Here is a 14,132-nt window from a genome sequence, read left to right on the forward strand (position 1 = left end):
GAGGATTTGCACTGAGCACAATGTACCTGCAACACCGAAGTCTTCACAAAGTTTTTTCCTTAGGCAGCCTTCTTGGTATAGGAGTTTAAAACAAAGGATTAAGAGCCAGGAGGATCTTTCAGGAGTCTAACGTAAGATGAGCTACTGTGGGATGTCAGAAACCACCATCGTCAAGGCAAAAAGCAGGAATATTTGTGCAGTTAGGGTCTGATCCAAAGATCTAATTACTTTTTCATGTCAATGAAACCCTGTGAGCTTTGAATCCCAGGAGGCACAAATCTCACCCACTTTAACTAAACTGATAACACTAAATTTTCAGTGCCTTTCACACACTTTATGTTATGGCCTTCAAGGACAGATTAATTTACCATCATCTATGTCTGACGAAATCAACTCGATAAAAATGAATGTTCGACCCCAAACGTTATATACCCTACAAGTTCTATTTTGGGGAGGGGGTGTCTTATATTAATAGAAAGAGATAGAGAATCAGCTTGCTGAGGATCCAAAGGCAGAAAACAAAAAAGGGGCATTAACTTTCCCAGTGGAAATTCTATAACTGGGCAGCTGTAATGCAATAGACTTGGAAATTGCTGAATTTTACAGAAACCGAGAATAGCCTCACATGACAAAGCATTGAAGCTACCTATTACTTTTCTTTTACTCTTCCTAACCTGATTTATGGCAAAGACACTTGGTTCCCTTGGCAAGTCAGGGAACATCCTATGCTAGGGACCACTCTGTTCTGTTCTATGCAATGCTATAGATGTTTTTGTACCATGCTTATCTGAGCACCTTCCAACAGTGCATTGAGCAACGTGATTACACACCTATCAGGTGTGGTTTGTTCTCTCATCCTCTCCCAAGAGGGAAAAGCACATGGAAAAGTGTTTTGTTTTGGTTGGCTGTTGTTATTACATATACCTTTTGCTATATGTTTATATACTAGAGAAAGTAAGGTCGAAGAAATGCGCCTTACATTTGGACTGGAAAGTGGCGAGCTTTGTGATAGTCTTTAGGGGAGTCCTCAAGCTTGGACCATCCCCAGAAAAGGTTTTGTTTCCCGTACTCTGCAAATACTGAAAAAAATAGCCTAACAGTTTGATACAGTGCCAGAATTCTCACTGACTTCCTGGATATGCAGCCATCTCCCTGGATGGGATGCTAATCTTAAAAGATAACGTGACCAAGAATTGCTGACCACTGGAGATATTGAACAGCTCAGAATTTAAATTTAATCTCCCCTTTTGGAATTTCTGTGTCTACGTACAAGTTAGACATGTCATACGTATGCACTAAAAGATTTCCAAAAGCGATTAACAGCTTGAGATGCCTTAAAGGGGCTTGATTTTCAGAAGGTAGTTGCTCAGCATTTTCTGAAAATCAGACCCTTTTAAGGTGTCCCACACTGGGCACCCAAAAACAGAAGCTCACTCGTCAGTTCTGATAATCTTGGCTATATTTACTAAAGGAGAAACTTTACAAATCAGGGAAGAACTAATTAGAAGAAACAGCAGACTCTGTCTTAACCCAACTAAACTCCTGTCTCTTCTGAATAACTTCTTAGTTGAGATTCAGTCACTAGTGTCTACCTCAAATTCTATACCCTGGACTTGAGCTCTTCAAATTCCTCTTGAGGGTTATCTGTGGCAGAAAGCACTTGAATACCCTTTTGAAGGCACTGAGTTCAGTGGTCTTGGCCAGTTTGCATCAGCTAAGTATCTGACTAAGTTATCTGTAACACAAGCAACTACAGCACCTCTTACTGCAAAGACTTTTCCATTTTTCTTTCATTTTAAACAAAATGGATTCAGAGCTACACTTAAGATGCTCCAAATGTGATTATCAATCACTGTCACTCATGCATTATTTATGGAGCTGCCATTATACATGCTGATTATACATGGGCATGGATCCATTATTTCATGCACTGCAAGTCAGCAATAGACTCCGGGGCAGATTCTCCATTCAGACACAATGTGTTTGTGTCAGTTTAACTCCACTGACTTCAGCAGTTATACAGACATAAAACCGGCATCAAGCCCTTCGTGTTTAACCCTTTAGAATACACTCTGGGAATCATCCCATGCGACCAAGTCTCTGGCACTAATTTAACCATGTAACGCGATGTCAGGCTACATTTTGCCTTTCTTAATTCTGTCCAATTACTCTTAGTTATACTCCTGTTCAGAACCCCAAATAATTTCCTTGGAGTTTTAGAGTCTTGGAATAGTTGGACTTTATATTCTTCAGATAGCTCCTGCCCTCCCCAAGATACACACTTAGGCTGAGATTTTGAAAAATGATTAATTCCCATTGGGTGAAGTCCTGGCCTCACTGAACTCAATGGCAGTTCTGCCATTGTTTTCAGTGGATCCAGGATTTCATGCAAAGTGCCTAAATTTCCTTGAGTGACTTTGCAAATCTTAGCCTAGCTAGTCTCTTAGCCCCACAGATTTATCTCATTTTCATGTTTCACCATAAGTCACATCATCCAGCCCCTGATAAATTTTGTTTCTCTTTTCTGAACTACCAGAAAGACACGGACAACTTGGAGACCGTACAGTCTCCAGAACAGGACACAGTATTCCAGCTGTAATCACATCTGAAAAGATGACTGTGTTGGTAAACTGTTCCCTGGAGGCATTTGCTATTTGTATTACGGTTATGTGATTGGTCACCTTAGTCAAGTGGCATTATTTCTCATCCCTGACTGGCTGGGTATAATTATGATAGACGAGGATGGTAATGTATTATCAAATCACTGAGGCTTTGATTTTCTCAGGGTATGGTGGAAGCAGTTTGTGGAATTAGGAGCAGAATGAGGGACATTTTAGAGCATTTGAAACTTTTTTTTTCCTTTCCAAGCTTTTTGAGTCAGGTTTTCACTGTTAGCAAAATTAGGCAGCAAACAGATTTTAAATTAATTTTCTCTCCGTCACATTTGCATCCATTAGCTGCATGTGGCAAAACACAAAAACCAACCAACCAAAGATTCAGCCCATAAATTACGTAAAATAAGAATTTGCCACACCAAACATGCCAGCTTATGAGACTTGACATAAAGGCCCAAAATGCATAAGAGCATGCACACCTGACTTGCATAAGTGCATTGGGCACATGCACTTTTGTGCATGCCTAACTCATGCAGCGGCTTTTGAGCAGGCCTGACTTGTGCAAAGGCACGAATGCTTTGAAAAACCAAATGAAACTTCAGACAATGATTCAGGACTGTCATGCTTTATCCACTCTTCACTCTTGAATATACAGATGCCCCTCTACTCTGTACTTAGATGCTATGACGGTGGGTATTCTAGGAAGCCCTATGCTAGATAGATAGGCCAGTATTGTAAATGTTTCCTGCCGCCTTATTTGCCATGTTTGTTTTGTATGCAAAAGCAGAACAGTTTGTGTGTATGTAGATAATACAAAATTACTCTGTAGCTAGCTCCTTACAATAGAAGTTATGGAGGTGGGCAAACTTCCTTATTTGCTGGGACAATTCTTTGATTAGTTTGGAAAATAACTGCTGTGAGAAGAGATAAATAGCTAACATAATATAATATTTTGGAATCTGAGTGAACAGCAGGCGAGTGAGCACAATAACGTATATTTATGATGCAGTGTAATTACATTGCACCGTTTGCATGGATCTGATCTTTGCTCGGAAATCAGTAAACCCTTCCTTAGCCAATGAAAGCTCATGGTCACAGATGCCTGCTCCCAGGCTGGCCTGATCTTTGTCAGAAAGGTTAGCTAATGGTCTGTTGAGTGACATTAAAACTGTCACCATTCTGCAATAGTAGGTCTTTTATTCTCCAAATGATATAAAATAAATTTGCATTGTGATGATATACAGGTGATTTGCATTTTGATTTCCTACGAATTGCTGTGCCGTGTTACTGTTTCTTCTGATCTATCTGGGTGTTTGGGAAGGAGGAGGCAGAGAGAGCAAGTGTTCCTCTCTGGAAAAAAAAAAAAAAGAGGGACACCTAGTAAATAAATAAATAAATAAATACCACCTAGTTCTTATACAGCACTTTTCATCCATAGATCTCAAAATGCTTTACAAAGACAGGTCAGTATCATAGTCTTCATTTTACAGATGGGAAAACTGAGGCACAGCGAGGTAAAATGACTTGCCTGAGGTCACTCAGGAGGCCAATGGCGGAGCCAGGAATAGAATTCAGGTCTTCTGAGTCCCAGTCTAGAACTCTATCCACTAGGCAGCACTCCAATGATGCATATTCTTGCTACCCAAAGATGGATCTCCACAAAGGACAGACCCTCTAGCAGAGATTTGCTAAATACAAGAGCTAGCTGAAGTTGTTTCATCAAAATGTTTTAAATGGAAAAAAAATGCACTGAAATTGTATATTTTAGTTGAAATTTTCTGGTTTTTCAACAAACCCCCAAGAAAAAAAAATCAGATAAAAATTTAAAGTGTTCAATCTGAAAAACAGTTCTGGGTATTTTTGCAGTGAAAAAACAAATTCATGAGAAATTTAGGGAAGGAAAAAAACCAACTCCCTCCATCACACTTTTTAAAATTTCTTGCAAGAAACAATTGGCATTTTTGACCAGCTCCACTAGGGGCGAGAAGGGCCTTGCAGCTTTGTTAAGTTCTGCTGAGGGTTTTATGAACAGTGAGCTGACCTGCCTCGTTAGCAGGACAACCAGATCCTGTGCAGGAGAAAGCATCACTATTATTGTTATTGAATTAGGCCCCGATCCTGCAACTGGATCCATGTGGTTGGATCTGCTGAAATCAGGATCATCCCATGTAGATGCCGTTGCATAACCAAGGTCTGTCTGTTTATTGTTTGCGCAGGATCCTCCTCCCCCTCCCCCCTCCCCTGCCACACACTCCGCTCTCCCCTCAGTGGATGGAGCGTGGCTTGTTTCATAATGCAAGCGAGCCATGTTGCTGAATAATGATGGTAAACTGAAACAGCAGCAGTGCTCTATGCACTTTCTTTCGCAGCTCACAGGAAGCATTGCCTAGTAATGTAAATCATTGGAGAACAGGGCCCATACCACGATTATTAATGGCTTTACAAACTCTAGCCCTGGTGATGTTAAACAGACTCACTGATCTATACCAACTCCTGCTGTGTGAAAGATACAGTTATCATAATCCTGCAGTGCTGAAAAGAAATAATGCAGGGAGGAAATAGATGAATGAGTTTAAAATAATCTGAGCCACTCACCACCTGATAAGGAAATGCAGAATGAAATCCAAAGTTTAAGCCCAGGCAAATATGTCAGTGTCTGTTCTGATTAATTGCCAGGGAGAATATGCTACAATGCCCATTCCAAGAGGAGTTAACATCCAAAACCAAGTTAAGCAATTGGTGCTATTTGCCAGCTCTCTGGAGTAGTCAATAAGATCAATCTGCTGAGACAATCTGCAGCATATGGAATTACAGTTCAAACAGGGATTTTTAACTATAAAAATAAAAAAATCTGCAGGGCTCACGTATGCCAATATTCCAAGGTGTTTTACATTAGAGACCAGAAGACTAATATGTACTAAGCCCACCTACCCCAAGAGACCCCCTCTCTCCACAGGATACTGCCCTAGAGAGGATAAGCCCAGGCCCCTACACCATATAAAAGTCAACACTTTCTCTATCAGAGTCCCTTTCCCTGGGACCTCTGTCCTGACCCCACAAGGTCTGACATAGCCCACATTTGCTGAGCTCCCAAGCACTCCGCAAAGCTGCCATTGATGCAGGGCGGAGGCAGGGGAGAGTGGTACGGAATTTCTGCCTGGGAGGAAGGGGGGTATTAAACTGTATAAGGCACATGACTGGCACTTAACTAATAAGAGGGCCAGGTGGGAATCAGCGGTGCTGCTTTGGACTGTTTTGTAACGCCAGTCCAATTGTTTTACTGAAGTAAAAGGGCACCCTGAGCTTTGGTTGGGCATGTTGGTGTGGAGTTTCTTTTCAATCTAGATCATAGGAATGAATGAATAGAGGTGAGATCTCCAGCCCAAGCAGGTAGAAAAGTAAAAGAGGGTATCAGCATGCTGAATATTCTCAGTGTATTACAGTTCCTAATGCTCATGCTGAATGTTTGAGTGTCCAGCCCACTAAGCGCATTTGCAGAGTTTACTCAAATGCCTTTGTAAAATGGCATTTTTAAATTTTAAACTACTTGCGGTGATGGTCTAATGATGGCCCAGGGCAGTTTAAAGCAACTGATTCAAAGCTTAGCAGAAGTCTCTCTTACCTTAAATTTCAAAGTGCTTGTTTATTAGTGTAGAAACATTTTTTATTTCTATTTCTTATGTACAAGAGGGCAAAACAGTCATTTTATTAGTGAAAATGTAAAATAAGGGTGAAACGAGGGGAAATCTGGGGCCCCAGGCCCCCACCTTGGCCCCATACCAGATGATGGATGGGCAGCCTTGGTCAAAATTAAGTTAGTGGTGTTGTGGCTCCATACACTGGATTGCAACACATCTGACTCAAATTTGGCCTGTCCACCCCGTCATGATGGAGGGGAGGCTAGCCCAAATTTGCATGAGTGGCGTTGTGACTTGGGACATGGGGTCGCAATGCTACTCAGATTTGAAGCGGCCAGATAAGTAACTTGGGCCCCCTCCTTAGCAAAATTCTGGTTGCATTCCTGGTAACAAACCTTACCATGGGGTATCGGCTGGTTTTGAACCTGGGTCCTATGGTCCAAAAAAAGGGAGTGCTATCACACGAGTTAAAGGAGTTTCTGGCAGACTGCTGTTTGCACCATAAAACTTGACTGCATTGTTTAAAATGCAAGAACTCAGTAAACCTGGAACTCTCTCTTGCTCTCTCGGATTACAAAAAAGTTTCCTGCCTGCCAAAAAATACATACCATCCAGAGTCAGGCACCTGTTGAACTGGAGGAGAGAACACAAGACTTCAGCTAGTGGCCAGGGTTTACTGCTAAATTGGCAGCAGTACGAGAGAGTTTTGAGGCAAACGTGTATGTTTAATAGCACCTAGCTTGGTGCTGAAGGCTAGGCTGTAATTAGAAGAGTGCCTGTGTGCATTTGCTGACTAGTGACTCAGACATGCTTGTCCTAGCCCCATGCGATTGGTGTCTTGGTCCATGCAACGCAGTAGAGGAGCAGGGTGCAGTTAAGAGTCACAAAATTACAACTATCCCTGCGTCTCTCTGCCTCTTGGCTCTTTTTTCTCCCAACCCCTGGCTGGCCCTTAGTTCCTTCCAAGCGCTGTCTCTACAGCAGCTGCATTTCTCCCCTACCTGTTACTGCCTCTTTCCCAGTCTGATGGAAAGGTATCCCTCATTTTCTGGGCTAGAACTCCCCTGAAACTGATGCTGGTCTCTCTAGAATTGCTAGGCTGAATCAGACCAGGGCTCCACCCTGTCTCCTGCAGTGGCTGGTACCAGCTGCTTTAGAGGAAGGTGCCAGAAACCCTGCAGTTATAAGATAACCTGACCCCATGGAAAGTTTCTGCCTCTGCCCTCAATAGCTCGATGTTGGTTTAAGCCTGTAGCAGGAGGCTTTATATCCTAGAGAAAGATTACTCAGGGTACGTACATGCAGAGAGAGGGATGTCTGAATAAGATTTGCATGGTCAAGTTCTAACCTGATATAATATAGTGCGCTCTCTTTGACAAAGCTCATCAGGATTCACTGGCCAGGATTTTCACAAGTGGCTAGTGATCTGGGGTGCCCAGCCAGACCCCCCCTTAGGGAAGCTGATTTTCACAGGTGGGTGCTCAGCACTTAGTGAAAATCCAGACCCTTTAAAGGGACAGAAGTCAGGCCCCTCAAATACTGACAGAGCTAAAATCATTTCTCTCTTTCTGACATCCTAGCCATTGCTTTTACTTTGTGATTTAAAGTATTTTATATCTAAAATGAGAAACACCCCAGATTGACTAGTTAGGAGCAGTAAAAGGGAAAAAAAGAGCTGATTCACTTCTTTTCTCTGTTTTCAGTATATTCCCCAAAGCAGCTGTGAACAAGTTGTCTAAATTCTGTAAAATACTCCCCCATAAAACTGCCTGGGCAGTCCTGCCAGTGGGTTACTCTTTCCTCAAACCTCTTATCTTTGCAGACTGGGTCACCTATTAGTTCGAATGAGCTCATTTTCATGAGGGAGCCCATAGGCAGCTGTGAACTTACCATGTTAGCTAAAGGAAGTCTTAACACTGGCAAATTTAATTCAAATATAAACCTCTAAATTTGGTTGCCTGGCATGGCAGGAACCTCCTGTTTGCTCTATGCAAACTGGAAATTGTATACTGTACCACCTTACAGGGTCAAAAGCAGTGGAATAGTTAAAAATCTCTCTTGGTGGGGTTGTTTTGTTTTGTTTTCAAATAGGGTTTAGAAGTTTGGAGAAAGACCTCAGCACAAAATATTGGTGTCAGTGCTCACAGCGACGGGCATCTGAGCTTTTCCATATAGAGAAAGCTGCAGGTTCCAGGTTATGCAGAAACCTGCTCACGCAGTTGTAGTAGCAGCATTTGTATGATGCGCTGGAGGTAATCTGAAACGGAGGGCGGAGGCATGAAATATTATTCAGGGCTTGCTTGACCTCCGCTGAACTTCAAGTGCCAGGTGATATATTTTTAACATTGTGTTCCAGCTGCGCTGAAGGAGTAGGAGTTAGGTGTTCAGAGGTGCCACTCATTTCATTTGCAAAGAGGGTCCAAGCAGGTGGCCCAGTTCAGCATCTCGGAGAAGTGAATGGAGAACTCTGTCAGACCAATGGTCCAGCTAGCCCAGTAGCCAGTCTCCTGACAGTGGCCAGTGCCAAATGCTACAGAAGGAATGAACAGAACAGGGATGTCGAGTGATCCATCTCATCATCCAGTCCCAGCTTCTGGCAGTTAGAGGTTTAGGGATACCTGGAGCATGGGTCAAATAATTCTCATTTGGGCCATATTTTATGGAAACTCAAGACTAAGAAAATGTAGCTTCCTAAACTCATAGAAATGACAGTAGAAATGACTCTAAGCAAGGTATATTTACTGCTAATAGGAATTTGAATTGGGATGCCAAGGAGGCGAGATCCTCCTGGAGCAAAGTGATGCATAGTGATTCAGAGCACAATATTAATAGAATGGCTAAATGTCTCAGCTGGATGATAAAACTGGTATTCAGTGTTTTGCTTTCTACGTTAAGCGAAAACTCATGGCCAGCATAACAAACAAACAAACAATTTTTAGTGAAAAATAAAATTTAACTGTTGCAAAACTTTTGCATTCTAGAATGCATTTGCATCAATATTTTACCTGTTCTTTGAAAAACTAAAACATGTATTTAAAAAGAAGCATTGGCCCTGCATGTGAGCACCCAGTTCATGAGTCAGATTCTCCGCCCCCACTTAAGTCATCCCATGCTCTGTGACTGGAGCTGCAGGGGAGCTCCTGGCTGCAATGCACAGAGCTCTGCCCCCCATTTGTTCTCCTCTGCTCACTTTTCTGCAGGAGGGGAGCACGCAGGCCTGCGTTAATTGGATAGTTACATGGTTAACAGACTGCTACCTTGGCTGTTTTTAACTGAATTCATACACACATAGGCCCCAGTCCTGTAGTCAGATCCCTGTGGGATGATCCCTGCACTCGTATGGAACCCCACTGGGACTCTGCACAGGTGTAAGAATTCATCCGTGTGGATCCAATTACAGTATCAGGACTATCATGTCATAAATGCTTTTCACAGCCTAATGTTCATTGATCAATCTGCCATAACTTATACCCCTCCCTCCATCACCACCACCCCTTTACTTCCATTTGCTGATATTGGTGCCTTTTAATTCTGCCTCAGGTGAAGCAATAAAACTGTGGGAAAATGACCAGGCTCACATTGCAAGCACTATAGATGGCTGATCTGTTAATGACTTCTATAGAAGGAGTGTGTGATTAGAATACGCAACTGAAACTCTGCTACAAATCCATAAATATTCCCCCCTATTCTTTGTGCAGGACAACACCACCTTGTGCATGTGCAATGACTCACCTTCAGAGATCATCAGTGGGGTTTGAACTCCAGACCCTTAGTCCCAAAGCACAGATCTGTTGGGATAACTGATCCTACAAATTTGCCTGAATTGTGAGCTCAGCTGCGAGAAGCGAGTGAAAGTTCATAAAGTGTCACAATAACCATTAATAATAAAAGTTGATGGGAAAAGTTACAAAAGGGAGACAGACTGAATTAGTGCAAACAGAAAGGCCTCCTGATATAATTCAAGGACTGTTTTAAGATCATGCTTGGTAAACGAGACAACATCAGACCAAAAGATCAATGAACCATAATTGGTGTGCCAGAAATTAGGTCTATTGATGGACAAAATAATGACAGGACAGACTATTCTGCCCATCACTCCCCTTTGGAGTCCTTAAAGAAAGACTTCAGGGAGAAAATATTAGCAACTGGTGTGAGCTTCGACATTATGGCTGCCACCCCCCACCGTCTTCTGGGACCCTGGCCCTACATCATCCTGATCCTGAGGATGCCCATCATCATCATCAAATTGCCCAGACTGGGCCACAGATGGCCCAGATGACGCTGCTACCTCCACCAGCTCCAGCTAAATCCTGAACCTTGTTTAAAACTGTTTAATGTTGGACTGTAATTGGGGCATGTTAACAACTTTGACTTTTTAGGCTCCTTTATTCCATTTAAATTGATACAACAGACCTCGATTCCTTGAGCTAAATGAGCAATTCCATTCGCTGGTAGCAGCAGTTGGTTGTTATCCACTAGCAGACCAGCCACTAGAGGGGGACATGACATACACTTTGCCAGTGTGGTACAGATATAGAGCTTGGCTTTCCTTTGTACTGCCCACATAGAGTAATTTACACCTGTGCAGAGTAGGTGTGAAATGCTACAAATCAGAACAAAACAATTTACACCCCCCTTTCCACTGGTATATATGACTGCGATGGTGCAGGGCTATGGAGTATCAGGCACAAGTTTTAACACAGAGGATCCTGGACATTGAATCGTTTGGGGCTGACTCTCACATGAAGGCCACTTTACACCATGCTGACTGTGTAAAGGAACTTTAATGTAAATGAGCGTCAAGCCCTGTTATCTTGATTTTCCTGCCATTATCAGCATTTGTCTGAGTGCTCTGAAATCTCTTCCTAGCCTCCATCTACTAATACTTTCTCTCTCCAGAGCTTGCAATCTTGTGCCTAATTGCTTCTTATTCGTAGCTTCAGTGAGATTCCAAAACTACATTGAAATGATGCAAAACCCACTTCCAAGCTACACATTTACGCTCTGGCTTGCAGAAGAAAACACTTTCAATGTCTCTTTATTTTTTAGGGCAGTGCCAACACCCCTCCGTCTCCATTTGTCCAAATGTCAGGTGAGTATTTTCACTAAATCATACATGACTTTAGTGTCGGCAATCCAGTGCCATTTCCATCTCATTCTTCCTGTGAAGGGCCTTGAAAATACTACCACGAAGATCTGTAGTGGTGCCACCCACCACTCAGAGAGGAGAATCACCGAAGGATTAACTCAGAAGTATCCTAATGACATTCAATCCCTTCCCTGAAGTTCCAAGGGAAGGGAGACAAGGTGAACCAACTCCAAGAGGGGAAGGACAGTCTTGAAATTAAGGCACTGAGTTGGAACTCGGAGAACGAGGCTCAGTTTCTGTCTGTATTCAACTCCTTATATGACCTTAGACAAATCACTTAAATTGCTCTGTGCCTCAGTTTCCCTTCTGTAAAATGGGGAGAAGACTACTTCCTTTATCCATCTTTTCTAGTTACACTGCAAGCTCTTTGGGGCAGCAGCTGTCTCTCACTCTCAGTGGCATTGGCCATTGGTGGAAGACAGGATACTGGGCTAGATGGACCATTGGCCTTACCCAGAATGGCCGTTCTTACATTTGTATGATGCCTAGCACAATGGGGCTCTGATCTCAGCTGGGATCTCTAGGTGCTATTGTAATATGAAGAACAATGCTGGCATGTACTCTGCACATGTTATTACACAAGCAGAGACGAAAGCATATCTGCCTAAGGGAGATACTTCCCTAGTGCTAATGGCCCAGGAGGAGCCAGCAGTGCTGCTGAGAGATGCCTCCTGAGAGTGGACATGGGGTTGCCGCTAATGTACAGCCTCACACAGCTCCACATTGTAGTAGAAATCGCGGTTTCCCATTGGGATAGATGGGGAAAGTGCAAAAGCTGGTATGGTTCATTTCAGGAGGGCATAGTAGATGGATGGATGGATGGGAGCTGGGAGGCAGATGGTTAACCCCCCATCTCCCACACACAAGGTATGAGAGGGGAACAGAAAGGGAGGAAAAGTAGGGGAAGGGCAGAGGCCAAAACAGCTCGTCCCCAGCCCATGGGCAGAGCAGTTCAGTGCAGAGCATCCCAACAAAGGCCACAATTTAGCAAAACGTGATTTACTTTGCTGAACAGACATTGACCTAAACACATACGTTTGTGCTTTGCTGAATCAGACAATGCTGGGTTTGCTGAGGTTTAACTGGTACCTGAATTGGGCATACCTGAGTCTATGGGAGATGGGTTTCTGGATTTTCAATAAAGAGAGTTTGTCAAGTTCTGGTACAACACACCCCAAGACTGAGAGAAAGGGGAAGGCCATGCTGTGATTTGGGTTGATAATTTTGTAATTTTATAGAGTTTAAGGCCAGAAGGGACAATTAGATAATCTAGTCTGACCTCCTGTATATTGCAGGCCGTTAAATTTCACTCAGTTACCACCATATTGAATCCCATAATTCGGGATAAACTAAAGCATTTCAGTCCTAGGAGACTAAACTGGTGTGTGCCACAAGCAGAGAACAGGAGAAACTGAGGTGTGATCAATGCCTGAGCCCCCTGCAATGGAAGGGAAATGATTAGGTGAGATCTTCCGAGAAGATCCTAGCTTGTGATCCGTGCCCCATGCTACAGAGGAAGGCAAAAAAAAAACAAAAAAAACAACAACCAAGGGCCCTGTAATGACCATGGGAGTAAAAACCTGCCGTGTGGGGACACTTGTTTAACAACAGGATTCTCTCCGGCCCTGGGAAGTGGGCAGATGTTTGTTACAGATGGAGGGGAGAGTTCTGTGGGTTTCAGCTCTGTTGATTTGCCCAATGAATTTTGACTCAGTGGATGGTGACTTTGACATGACCTTTCATTGGTATGACTTCCATCTTTCTCGCCAGCAGGCTCCATGGCCATGTCTGGTTACTATGGAGTTCGGAGACCATTCATGTCTGATTTGGATTTCCACAACACTAAGCCGCTTTCAAATGATGTTTATGCTTCATCCCTGGGGGCAAAGTCCTTTCCATGTGACTCCTCTGCCGTTCAAGGGTACCCGCCGCTACTGGACCCCTACTTCACCGAGGACTATCGTGCTGCTGCTGTAACACCCAGCACTAGCTCCCTTTTCAGCACCTCCTCGCTGCCCCCGCTCCTGCCGCCCTTCCCCAGTGATTCAGCACATTTCTTAATAGTGAGTCTGTGTACTGATTTGAATGTGGTATCCAGGGTTAAATGGTGGCTTGGATTGTGCAGAGGGTGTACCACATCTGGACGCCTGATACTAGAGCAGATGGAGCCTTGGGCTGATCCATTATGACCGTTCCTAGGCTGCTGTGTTCCTGTCTCCTGCTGCCTAGCGATGCCTCCCTGGCTGTCCCATTGGGACCTGTCAGTTCTGCTTGTGGGAGGAGAGTTGATTGGAAGTGTCACAAGGTTCTCCTGCCCCTACCACTTCAAGGAGCAAGAACCAAGCTCATTCCCACACCCACAGCGCCGGCATGGCATGTATCTGTATGCTCCACCCTCCCTCTTCAGACCCCCACTGGAATGATAACTAAGGCCCTGATCCAGCTGAGCACTTATGGATATGCTTAATTCCAATTGACTTCACTGGGACTACTCGTGGGCTTACAGTTAAAGTGCTTTGCTGGATCAGTGCCTAAGACAATCATGTCTGATCTGGAACTGGGTTCAGTGTAGTTTACTCGTGCCATAAATTCTGGCTCTGTTTTCCTTAATCACTTTTTACACACTCTGCTAATGTTGCAGGGCAACACAGAGCTCACTGTGTGGGGCCTAGGTTAGAAAGCAGGAATAGCTTAGCTTGGTAAACTCGGAAGCTAGAAGACCCAGTAGAT

General features: G+C 43.6%; 1 protein-coding gene across 1 annotated transcript in view; it reads left to right on the forward strand.

Moving 5' to 3' along the window:
• The window catches only part of POU2AF2 (POU class 2 homeobox associating factor 2), a gene marked incomplete at its 5' end in the record, with an annotated part of 29,805 nt that overhangs the window by 14,464 nt on the left and 1,209 nt on the right, over window positions 1-14,132 (forward strand). The window contains 2 exons of the mRNA XM_084611899.1: window positions 11,303-11,345; window positions 13,173-13,465. Coding sequence (XP_084468025.1) covers window positions 11,303-11,345; window positions 13,173-13,465 — 336 coding nt within the window. The remainder of the gene's footprint in view (window positions 1-11,302; window positions 11,346-13,172; window positions 13,466-14,132) is intronic.

Source organism: Lepidochelys olivacea (genome assembly GCF_965140295.1).
Source record: "Lepidochelys olivacea isolate rLepOli2 genome assembly, chromosome: 22".
NCBI classification, from domain to species: Eukaryota; Metazoa; Chordata; order Testudines; family Cheloniidae; genus Lepidochelys; species Lepidochelys olivacea.